The sequence below is a fragment of the Geotrypetes seraphini genome, chromosome 12 (assembly GCF_902459505.1).
Source record: "Geotrypetes seraphini chromosome 12, aGeoSer1.1, whole genome shotgun sequence".
Lineage (NCBI taxonomy): Eukaryota > Metazoa > Chordata > Amphibia > Gymnophiona > Dermophiidae > Geotrypetes > Geotrypetes seraphini.
Window position 1 is genome coordinate 89715546 of NC_047095.1, and position 12854 is coordinate 89728399.

The 12854-nt window shown below is 43.9% G+C and overlaps 1 protein-coding gene across 1 annotated transcript in view; it reads left to right on the top strand.

Moving 5' to 3' along the window:
* Nucleotides 1–12854, top strand: part of TNR (tenascin R) — a 211631-nt gene that overhangs the window by 66320 nt on the left and 132457 nt on the right. Inside the window, exon 8 of the mRNA XM_033917218.1 lies at nt 4330–4515. Within this exon, the coding sequence (XP_033773109.1) occupies nt 4330–4515 (186 nt within the window). The remainder of the gene's footprint in view (nt 1–4329; nt 4516–12854) is intronic.

A 12854-nucleotide genomic window follows, 5' to 3' on the forward strand; every position in this document is an offset into this window, starting at 1 on the left:
AATCAGTAATGTAATGTAATGTAGTCCAAGGAATTTGACAAGTCATTTCCGCTCATAAACTATTGTTTAATGCATGAAGTTGGTTTTGAAAATTATCCTCAAAATGGCTGATGGACAAACAATCAGATTAGACACCGAAATGGTACAGACTGAACTAACTAATAGCCAAAGTTTTTGGTGTTCTGTTATTTCCACACTTCAGCTCTTTCCCTCGCCTGTGTGGAAGGGTAAACTTGCTGAACATCACCATTTTCCTCTGAAGCTAGAAGGCCGAAGGCTCCATAGCTCACCTCTTCCTCTCAGATTTTCTTAACCTCGCTCAGCTCTCAGAAATTCCATTGCCATTCTTATATTCTTCTCTCATTTTTTCCCCTTGCCTCTCTTTTTGCTGTTGTCAGTTTGCAACTCACCTGGAAAACAATCTTCCTGTGAACTGTGCCAAGAAAGGAATAATAGTTCCTCTGGAGAGCTCTGGCGAAGCGCCTCATATCAGGTTTTCTCTTCCAAGGGAAATCACTGGAAGAAGTGCACAATTTTCTGATTGCCGAGGGTCTTTTTTTTAAGGGATGGAAACTCTTGCTTCTACTATTAAACACATTGACATCCCTTAGTCCCTTATCTCTCTTCCACTCTGTTAGATGCTCGTTTCAAAACTCTTTTCTTGTTTTCTTTCCCAGCTCATGCAATACTAGCATTACCCACTTCAAAGGTTCTTAGCCTGAGGGCCACAGACATGTCTGATGGTCAATGCATGTCTATATTTATGTAGGGACATTCATCCGTTATATATAATTTAAAAATTATGAGGCCAGAGTTGAAAACCCAGGAATTATACCGTGATTGAAAAAAAAAAAAAAAAGGTAACCCATATTGTTTACTTCATAACATGACTTACAGTGTACCTATTTAGGTCAAATTTTCAATTAACGTACAGAAATCTGTTGAAAACAAGCTTAAAAGCTGCTCTAAATTAGGCCGCTTCGTTATGCAGATGCCAGTATTGAATTTCAGACCAGCACCCACATAACTTAAAAAAAAAAAAAAATAAGATCCCCTCCCCAGCGGCTTAGCAAGAGCAAGAAGCCCCCCAGACTGGTGCCACCTTGCATTGCTGAGCCATGCACCTCCCGCAGTCTTCACCACGCCCTCCCCCCTGCCCCTTCCCCACTGTGCATGCCTCTCTCCCTACCTCTTGAAATCTCCACCACCAGCATCTTCAAACTGCTGCCCGTACCAGCCTTGGCTCTCCCGCTGACGCAAGCAGGCTGCTGCCAGCAAACATTTCAAGAGAAAGGGGAGGGCAGAGAGAAGGAGAGCTGCCGGCGCCCTTGCCAAGATGGTGCCTGGGGTAGTTCCCCCCCCCCCCTTACTATGCTACTGATCCCTTCGTTATAAAATGGGAAATATATTTGTAGATTTTTGAGGCCCACCCAAATCATGCCCCACCGTGCCCCTTTGAAATCTTTGTATGATGTAGATTTCCAAATGTAAAGCTCAGCTTTCTGGTCTGGAATTGCAATGTACACATAGATATGTTTCTACATTAAAGGCTTTTATATCTTATATGCCTAGATAAATTTGGGAATAAACCAATGTGCCACTTGTATTATGGTTAGGGTTACCAGACGTCCGGATTTCCCTGGACATGTGCTCCTTTTGAGGACATGTCTGGGGGTCCAGACGGCTTTTCACCACCTGCCCGAACAGGCTGCAGAGGGCAGAGCTAGGGTGGAACTGGGGCAGAGATGGGCGGGCTTTGGGGCGGGTCTAGGGTGTCCTGATTTTACAATCATAAAATCTGGCAACCCTAATTATGGTCATGAGTGCTCTTTACTAAAACTGCCTCCCTTCCCCTATTCTGTGATCAGAAATAGCAGTTAGCAGTGTTGGCAGTGAATCTAGGGCCTTCAATGCAATAAGAGAGAGGGAAGAGATTATTACTCTGAAGCTCATTGACAAGGTTTTATCCTTTCTCTGAACATAGTTATTCTCAAAAGATGGGATATTTAACATCTAGTAAATATCGGTGCATAAGAGTGGCATTTTCAGTGTTTGTTTCATCCTGTCCTGTTTATATATTCTTTCTCTGCTGATCTTTGTCTATTCCTCTATTGATTTCATTTCTTTTCATTCTATTTACATTCTCTTTCTCTCTTTCACTGCATGTTGCTCTTCCACCCACTTTTTTGTAATAATAACTCTATCTTCTTATATAAAGTCTGTCCACAGCGCAGTGCAACCTGTGGGCTGAACAGATCACGAGACATAAGGACATTTTGCTTTAATATAGAGTTGCCTTTAGATATGAGGTGTGAAATTAATGAGCCAGTCACACAAGAATAATTGCACCTTTTTATCTCCATTAAGCAAACAAATTCAAGTACTTCTGTAGGCGATTCTGCAAGCCATCTGTTGGCAACACCTATGTAATATTTATGATCTGCTGTTAATGAGGGGAGAGTGTGTCATTGTGTCATTCACCTTCTGGTTGGGTAGTTCATTGTTCAAGAGAAATAAGGGAAATGGGATGAGATATGATATACTGCCTTTCTGTGGCTACTATCAAAGCAGTTTACATATTTTATTCAGGTACTTAATTTGTACCTAGGACATTGGAGGTTACGCGACTTACCCAGAGCTAGTTCCCCTGGCTTTCAGCCCATTGCATTAACCATTAGGTTACTCTTCCATTCCACTAGTTATTAAACCATTGGTTGGCAATACATGGAGAACAGGCCCTCCTCAAGCTGTCCAAAAAAAGCCATTCTTGTACAGAATCTGTATAACACAAGCTCCACTTTGTCTGTGATTCTTCCATATTTGTTTATCTGGCTGTCTCACGCATATTCACTGCAGTTAAACTGCTTTACTTCTCTCTTCGTTTTGATCGTGCCACTCCTCTTCAAAGAGCACTGTCTTTCCTACTCGGCCTGCATCAAAGTTTAAAGTTCCGTGCCTGTTTAAGGTCTGATTTCCTTCTGCACCAGCCTACTTCCATGCTGTAATGGTCCGATATGCCCCCACCTGATCATTGCACTCTGAGTGGCAAACTCCTTGCTATTCCCTCCCTCCCTGCATTTAATTTGATGATTTCCCATGAGACTTTGTTCAGCTTCTTTGGCCCCACACATCCACTTAGAACCTTCATATACAAAATTCAATCTATTGTTCAAAACTCATCTGTTCTCTGAAGTCTTTGGTTCCACTAGCTATTAAGCGCTTTTCCCTTCCTTTGTTTCTCACCCTGCTAAGAATTTCTGTTTTGTCGTAAACTGCATAGTAGCCTGTTTGACCCCCCATGTGGTAAATCAAGTGCCTGCAATAATAATAATAATATGGGAGCAATAATTATATACCTGGGCATCTCTGTTTAAGTGCCCTGAGGAAGTGTGGTAGGAGTCCATTCTATCAAGAAATCAGGCACCTAGGTTCAATTACTAGCATAACCAGGTATCAATGACCTTAACATTTAGATGCTCACATTTATGGCCAGCCATAGAGCTGATATAAATGTGACCTCATAAGTGCAGCAGGAATGCACATAACTAACTTACAGTGTTTTGTAAGTTACACGTGTAATTAGGAGCCCTCTCTATGTTTCACCCATGCTTTTGCTTCTGTGTACATCCTCTTCAAATACGATACATGCTACAAAAGGTATTTGCAGAACAGTGCTTAGACAGCATGCTAGCATATAAACATCAGTGCTGTTATGCCACTGATTCCTTCACAGGGGGTAATTTAATAACGGATTTTTTTTTTTTTGCTTCTAAAGGTCTTGTACATGTAAAGGGTCGCTTATCAAATTACATCATGGTTTAGGCATGTAAAAGTACACAAGGTAACAAGACCTGCATGCAGGTGTGTTCAGGGTGCATGCAGATGCAGGTATATTCAGAATAGAGTTTGGACTGAGGATGGGCGGAGTCACGATTTACATGCATTGCTATTAAAATACGGGCAAACCTTTTTGCCTGCTTCAATCTAGCTATGCTTTCTGCTGCTTTTTCTCCTACAACTTTATAAAGACACACATAAAATAAGCTAAAAGTAGGCACTTACTTGGCTTTCATACCTCAGTGGTCTATTACGGTATTATGTTGCACATCTACAAAATTCTGTCTGAAGGGTGAACAGCACCTTCATTCTCAAACCTGTATAGTAACAAATGCATCAGAATGAGAAACTAGATCCTCCTGATTCCTGTAATCTGCTCTTTGTTTTAATTTTCATTAACCTGACGAAGGGAAAACAATTCTCTAGTTGCAAATGCATATTTCTATCCCAATAAGAGTCAACTACAGCTTCTCTCTATGCATCTCTTCCAAGAAATCGATGCACCAAAGAACCTGCATGTGATCTCACGAGGGTCTTCTAGCCTGGAACTGGAATGGGACAACAGCGAGGCAGATGTGGAGGCCTATCAAGTGGTATACAGCACCTTAGCAGGGGATCAGTATGATACACTTCGCATACGTAAGAATGCTGGCCTCACCACGCGAGCCACCCTGGCTGGTAAGTGACCCAAAGAGACCAGAAAGGCTTAGCTTGATGTGACAGTTCTAGTCAGACCTTGTACTAGTTGGCTACATAACAACGGTGAACAATGGGATTTGTAGTTCTGTTCTTGGAATAATTGTTAAACAAAGGGACCCTTTAAATAAAGTACAATACAGTTTGGCAGTTATTGTATGGAAAGTCTTCTAATTACTGCATGGCTAATTGTAGACCCTCTATAGTATCTATTGGGGGTGCTGCTTGTATGTTCCCATTAGAACATAAGAATAGCCTTACTTACTGGTTCAGACCAATGATCCATCTAGCCCAGTAGCCAGATGTTAAGAAAGGTTTAGACAATTTCCTGGAGGAAAAGTCTGTTATTGAGAAAGACATGGGGGAAGCCACTGCTTGCTCTGGATCGGTAGCATGGAATATTGTTACACCTTGGGTTTTGGCCAGGTTCTAGTGACCTGGATTGGCCACCGTGAGAACAGGTTTGATGGACCATTGGTCTGACCCAGTTAAGGCTATTATTATGTTCTTATGTTATGTTCTGGCAAAAACAAAAAAACCTGCAGAGGAAAATCCCTTAGATGGAGCAGATATACTTCCTGCTGTCAGCTCTGGCAGTGCATAGTAAATTTTCCATGTACTTAAGATGTAAGCCATTTCCAAAGCCATTCATTGATATGCAGTTAAGGCCATATTCTATATATCAGTGTTTTTCAACCGCTGTTCCGCGGCACACTAGTGTGCCGCAAGATGTTGCCTGGTGTGCCGCAGGGCCGCCGGGCCCGGAGCTGACAGGGGGCCCGAGGCAGGGGCGCCAGTAGCTCGCCAAGGCAAAGTGAGTCTATCACCCAGGACTCACTTTGTCTTGGCGATCTAATCTATCGAGCAGATAAGTCTTCTTTTCCCCGACGTCAATTCTGCAGTCGGAGAGGAAGTTCGGGCCAGCCAATCGCTGCCTGGGTGGGCGGAACTTCCTCTCCGATTGCAGAATTGACGTCAGGGAGAGCATGCGTCAGCGTCGGCTTTGGGGCCTGTTATCCATTGGTGGGTCCTGTTCCCCGATGGCAGCGGCAGTGGCAGTGGCTTGGGGAACGGCAGGGAGAAAGAAAGAAAGGGGGCAGGCAGGGAAACAGAAGGAAAGAAGAGAAACAGAAAAAAGGAAAGAAAGGTCAGGGAGAGAGGAAGAAAAAGTTGGGGGAGGGAATGAGGTGTGGAGGAGAGAAAGCATACAGGCTGATAGAAGGGAAGAAAGATTGGATGCACAGTCAGAAGAAGAAAGTGCAACCAGAAATCACCAGACAAGGTAGGAAAAATGATTTTATTTTAAATTTAGCAAAGTGGAGGCAGTATTACCACAGTTTTCAAAGGAATTTGCCCAAATAACTTAATAGTTAACTGGGTAAATTCCCAGAGATGAAAACTTCCCTTCACTTACTATGCACAGTTCTGAATTTATATCTGCTGTCTATATTTTACAATATGGTCACCTTTTACTAAACCGCAATAGTGGTTTTTAGCGCAGGGAGCCTATGAGCGTCAAGAGCAGCGCTGGACATTCAGCACAGCTCCCTGCGCTAAAAACTGCTATTGTGGTTTAATAAAAAGGATGGAGGGTATATTTGTCTATTTTTGTATGCTATAAAAACCAAATACAGAGAGAGACTGAGAGCTGTTGACGAAGAGCTACGTGTGTGTCTTTCTTCGATTCCAGCCAGAATATCAGCTTTGTGTTCAGCCAAACAGGCCCAGGTTTCGCACTGAATAAAGTATTTTATAATTTTTATAATTTTTATTTTGTAATAAAGTAATTATAAAATACTTTCTTTGTGTTTATTTGATTCCTATTCAAGAGAATTACTTTATATATAGTCAATATAGGCAGAGAGTTAAATTTTTTAACATTTTCTAATGGTGGTGTGCCTCGTGATTTTTTTCATGAAACAAGTGTGCCTTTGCCCAAAAAAGGTTGAAAAACACTGCTATATATGATGCTTAAAAAATTGGCAACCAAAAGGGCAGCGCGTAGCGTGAGTTAGAGCTGCTGCCTCAGCACCCTGAAGTTGCAGGTTCAATCCGAGCAACACTCCTTGGGTCCCTGGGCAAGTCACTTAACCCTCCATAACCCCAGGTACCATAGTTAGGACCTCTTTTACAAAGCCGATAGGGATTGAAAGGGCTTCCGGGCTTTTGTCATGCAGCACTCATTAGCGCAGCTTCATAAAGGAGGCCCCTAAATTGTGATCCCGCAAGGACAGATAGGTAAAATAGTTAGAGTACCTGATTTTAAAAAATTGTACACCACCCTGAACATCTCCAAGATAGGGCGGTATATCAAATGCAAATAAATATAAAAATAAACATATAAAACACCTCCAAAGTTAGGCACAGTTTATAGAATCATGTGTATTGCCCATCCCACATGATTAACATTTATGAAAATGAAAACAAGGCCTAAATACCTGCACCTAAGGTGTGCATGGACAGAGGGTTAGTGAGGGTGAAAGGTGCTCTGGGTGGTGGCACCCCTCTTTTCCCTCTTCCCCCCCCTCCCACTCCTGCTCCGCCCCCTCCTACCATGCATGTGTGCATCCCTTTCCCCGTACCTCTTTTCACTTCCCTGGCATGAATAGCATCACCAACTTGCTGCCCACGTCAACATCAGCTCTCCCTCTGACATCACTTCCTAGGCACGGGACCTGGAAGTGATGTCAGAGGGAGAGCCAATGTAGGCTTGAGCAGCAGGTTAGAGTTGCTGCTCGTGCTGGCAAAGAGCTAGAGGTATGTGTGTGTGTGGGGGAGGGGAAGTGAAGGCATGCGTGCGGCAGGGGGAGGAGTGGGAAGGTACATGGGGTGGAGAAGAGGAGGAGTGTTAGTACCCGGGCCAGGCCCCCCTTTTCTATGCCTCTGTGTGCGGATTAGGAATATTCTATAGCAGTGTACCTAAGTTTTCCGGGACAGGCCACTCGGCCGCAGCCCGAGGGCTTCGATTTTGCGGCGGCTATTTTTCCTTCTATGTCCCGGCCTGCCACGGGCTTCAAGAGGTGTAGCAAGTGTCAGCACGCAATCTCTCTTACGGACCCTCATGGACGCTGTCTCAAGTGCCTTGGGCCGAAACATCATCCTAGGTCATGCCTGCCTTTCCAAACACTTCAGCCTTGTGCTTTCAAGCATCGTCGTATTTTGGTGGACAAGCTCTTCAAGATGGAGTCTACTGATCCCTCGACTTCAAAGGCGTCTTCGGCCTTGACTCCTACCAAGGCCCCTTCTGCGCCTACTGATTCCATCTCGAACCTCATCAGACCTTCGTCGTTTGCAGCGGCTCTTGCTTCGACGTCATCTGCTGTATCTTCCCCTGTTTCCTCAGGTCAGATAGCTCAGCAGTCGGTTCCACTGGTGATGATTAAAGTGTCTAAGACTCCCAGGTCGAAGCACACTCACACTATCTCGAAGGAACCTCCAGCCAAAGCAGGTGGTCCGGTTTCAGACGTGGATCCATCCTTGCCGGCTTCTTTCCAGACCATGTTAGAGAAGCAGTTTATTCAGTTCCTTACTAACATGGGACCCAAACTGCTTCCTCTTATCCAGCCTGGGCATTCAGCAGACTCCCGCGAGTTCGAGCCGCTTCCTTTACTCCAGTCTGAACTTACACACTCTTTGTAGGGAGCAGAGTCTCTGCGAGTGTCTGGTCTGGCGCCAAGCACGTAAAGCAAGGAGCAGATTCTTTGTGAGTGCCTCGACGGGAATCCTCACACTCTATACAAGGAGCAGAGTCTTTGGGAGTGCATCGAGGTTCCTCCACCAAGCCTCTGGAGTTTCGATCTACAGCCTCTAGTCCTATTCATCTGATGGCATCGGCAGCTCTCGTCTCCGAGGCAAAGTCTCCTCGATCCTCGAGATCTGGTTCCAGACACAGTTCTCATTGATGTTTGAGGCCTTCCTCGAGGCATCATTCCAGTCATAGTTCATCTTCTCAAGACAGGCCATCTTCCTCTAAGCCTCGATCTACTCCAACCTCGACCAGACCACCGACGCCTCATTCGAGGTCTCCGATGCCGTACCTCGAGGATATTCCGGTTTCGATTGCCTCGTCCAAATCACCAGGTTCCTTTGATGCCAAAGCTTCATCTTCGACTCAGGCTGCCTCGACGTCCTCGAGTCCTTCTCGAGGCAAAGTATTGGCAGATCAGCTATATTTCTCGTCTTTCCTTCATCAGATGGCTGTGGACTTGAATCTTCAATTGGATATTGGCTCAAAATACTCTAAGGAGTATCTAGAAGCATGCATCTTCCTCAACCTCCTGCAGTCTTTTAAGCTTCCACTTCATAAGCTTTTGAATCAGACTTTTGGTCGATGCATGGAAACGCCTTTTTCCATACCAGCTGTTCCAGGCAAATTGGATTCTGGGTATAAAACTGTGCATTGCAAAGGATTTGACAATACCAGTTATCTCATCAATCCCTCCTTGTCGAGTCCTCCTTAAAGAGGTCCCATCCTTCCAAGGTTTATGCCACCCTTCTGGAAGAGAAGGGAAAACTGTGAACAAATTTGGACGTCGCATCTATCAAAATGCTATGATGTCCTCTAAAGTCCTCAATTATAATTTTCTTTGTTGCCGAAGTTCTTGCATTATCTGGATACTCAAATGCACTTTGAATTTCAAGAGGTTATTGCTTCTTTGTCTCAACTCCGATTGCATCTCCTCCAGTCATCTTACGATGCATTTGAGTTGTCTGCTTGAGCAGCTGCTTGCTCTGTGGCCATGCGTCATCTTGCCTGGCTTCGTACAATTGACATGGACCCTAATCTTCAAGACCGCTTAGCTAACATTCCTTGTGAGGGCAATGACCTCTTTGATGAATCTATCGAGGCAGCTACCAAGAAATTGTCTGACCATGAAAAATCTTTTGCTTCAATTGTCAGACCTAAGTCAAAGCCAGCTCCTGCCAAGCCTGCATTCCCTACTCTTATTTATCAACGGCGTTATGCTCCAAAGCCATCTCCTTACACTCGCCCTCCTCTTAAGAAACAGCAACCTCAGAAGCAGCAAAAACTTCAACCTTCTGCTGCACCTAAGGCTTCTCAGCCTTTTTGACTGTTTAAAACAGAGCATAACCTCCACCATTCTGACTGTCTCATTTTCCCCCTATAGGAGGTCGTCTCCATCATTTTTAGGACCGATGGATGTCAATCACCTCCGACCTCTGGGTGCTTACCATCCTCAGAGAAGGATACTCTCTTCATTTCACTCAGATTTCACCAGAGCTTCCTCCAAGAGAGTATCCTTCTAATCCATCCCAGACCGCCCTTCTTCTTCAGGAAGCTCAAGCTCTGCTTCATCTCCATGCCATCGAACCAGTTCCCTTGGAGCAGCACAACAGGGGGTTTTACTCCCGTTACTTCCTTGTTCTGAAGAAGACGGGCGATCTGCGACCCATTTTGGATCTCAGGGTTCTCAACAAATTTCTAGTCAAAGAAAAGTTTCAAATGTTGTCCCTGGCATCCCTTTATCCCCTTCTCGAGCAGAATGACTGGTTATGCTCTCTGGATCTCAAGGAGGCCTACATTCATATCCCCATTCATCCGGCCTCCCGTCAGTACCTCAGATTTCGGGTGGGGAATCTGCATTATCAATACCCTTCAGCCTGGCCTCATCTCCCAGAGTGTTCACCAAGTGCCTAGTAGTGGTAGCAGCAGCTCTAAGGATTTATGGTCTTCAGGTATTTCCCTACCTCGATGACTGGCTCATCAAGGATTCCACGTCTCAAGGGGTTATTGTAGCGACCCAATAGACTACCTGGTTCCTACAAAGTTTGGGATTCGAGATCAATTTTCCCAAATCTCAACTTCAACCCTCTCAGACTCTACTTCCTCACTTCTGCTTGTTATGTCAGTGAGCTGCAAGCTTTAGTTACTGACCCACCATTCACGGTGTTCCATCATGACAAAGTGCTTCTCCGTACTCATCCGAAATTCCTACCTAAAGTGGTCTCAGAATTTTATCTCAGCCAATCCATCGTCCTTCCAGTATTTTTTCCAAAGCCTCATTTTCATCAGCTCTTCATACTCTGGACTGTAAACGTGCTTTGGCCTTCTACTTAGAACGCACCAAACCACACGGAACTGCTCCTCAACTTTTTGTTTCCTTCGATCCAAATAAGTTGGGACATCCTATTTCTAAGCAAACCATCTCCAATTAGATGGTGGCTTGTATCTCATTCTGCTATGCCCAGGCTGGATTACCCCTTCACAGTAAAGTCACAGGCCATAAAGTCAGAGCAATGGCAGCTTCAGAAGCTTTCCTCAGATCTACATCTATTGAGGAAATTTGTAAGGCTTCTACTTGGTCCTCGGTTCATACCTTCACTTCTCACTATTGTTTGGATACTTTCTCCAGACGGGATGGACAGTTTGGCCAAACAGTATTACAAAATTTATTCTCCTAAATTGCCAATACTCCCACCATCCCATTCTGGTTAGCTTGGAGGTCACCCATATGTGAGAATACCTGCCTGCTTGTCCTGGAATAAAGCACAGTTACTTACCATAACAGGTGTTATCCTGGGACAGCAGGCAGCTATTCTCACAACCCACCCACCTCCCCTGGTTGGCTTCTCTGCTAGCTATCTGAACTGAGGAGATGCGCCCTGTGCTGGGCGAGAAGGCACTCGCGCATGCGCTGTGCGGGCGACTCGAAACTTCGAGTTTCTTCAAGCAAGTCTGCTTATGAGGCGTCTGCATATGGGCTCCGTCGATAACGTCACCCATATGTGAGAATAGCTGCCTGCTGTCCCTGGATAATACCTGTTACGGTAAGTAACTGTGCTTTCTTGAGACTCATCTACTCATTGAGAAAACACGACCATATTACAGAAGCATACATCAACTCACATTGGCTACCAATCCAAGAAAGAATACTATTCAAATTCTACTGTATGTTATTTAAAGCCTTAAACGGAGACAGCCCAACCTACCTGAACAACCGCCTTATCCAAACCACCTCAATCAGACATAGAAAAAACACACATCCCATTCACACACCCCTCGATCAAAGAAGTAAAATGGAAAAAACTATACGATGGCCTCCAGGCCACTCAAGCGGCTAAACTAGATAACCAAATCTCCAATCTACTGATAATGACACCAGACTACAAGACGTTCAGAAAAGAAATAAAAACTATACTCTTCAAGAAATTCCTGAAACAGCCCTAACTTCAAACTTACCGTCCTTGCCCCCCTCCCTCTTCCCTCCACACAGAAACTACATAACCTACTCTTTACCTCTCTAGAAAGGACAAATGTTCTTCCATTGTAAACCTCCGTTTTTTTATCTCTTTTGTAATCCGCCTTGAACCGCAAGGTAATGGCAGAATAGAAATCTCTAATGTAATGTAATGTAGTGTATTCTGGTTTGCAGCATGGGGTTGAGCCCTGAAGAAAAAGAACTGCACATGCTCAATACAACATATACAGTGCAAACTGTCTCACACTGTGACTTCAAAGAAACTGCTTGCATACTAGTAGCATCTTCATACTATTATGGCAAATTTTTAACACAAACATTCTAAAATTTATTTTATAGCCTGTTAAATATAGCATCCAATGCTCACCCTAAACCCGAGGTTGCAATCATAGCAACTGATAGGTCATGGGATACGTTTGTTTCCCTGCAAGTTTCTGATGTGCAGTGTGTAAATTGTCTAAATTTTCTTCCTCTTTTGTACTCTAGATCAGTGTCTCTCAAACTGTGTGCCAAGGCAAAGTCGTGTGCCATGAGAGATTTGAGAATTTTACTTTATTTTTTAAAATCCCCTTCATACACTAGAATACACTAGTATACACTAGAATAGATGGCATGTACATCACATATGCAAGAGCCTGTCAATGTTATGAACATTGTGTACATAAGGATGCAACCGCCCAGACAAGTATCATTCTTTGGCGTGATTGGTCCTTGAAAACTAACAGCAAGTAATTTTATATTTATTTTTTTATGCAGTAGTTATCTTAACTTGAGCAACATATCAATCAAGGCTTAGTTACCATTTGGATCTTCTTATCTTTGCAAACTTGGGTTTTCAGCTCTGACAGAAATTAAATGGAAAAAAAAGAGTCACGTTTTCAGTTCATTTGAAGATAAAAATAAGCACATCCATCGCATTGATTAGCAATTCTTTTTTTTTTGTATGAAATAATTTTTATTGGTCAGAAAAAATGAACATACAGAACAAGCAAACATGACACAGGTAGTAGATGGAGATAAAATATCAGATACAAATCGTACAGTCTAGCAAGAGGGAGGCCGAGGCCTCACGTCCCCCTCCAAGACCAATCCTCATCAACA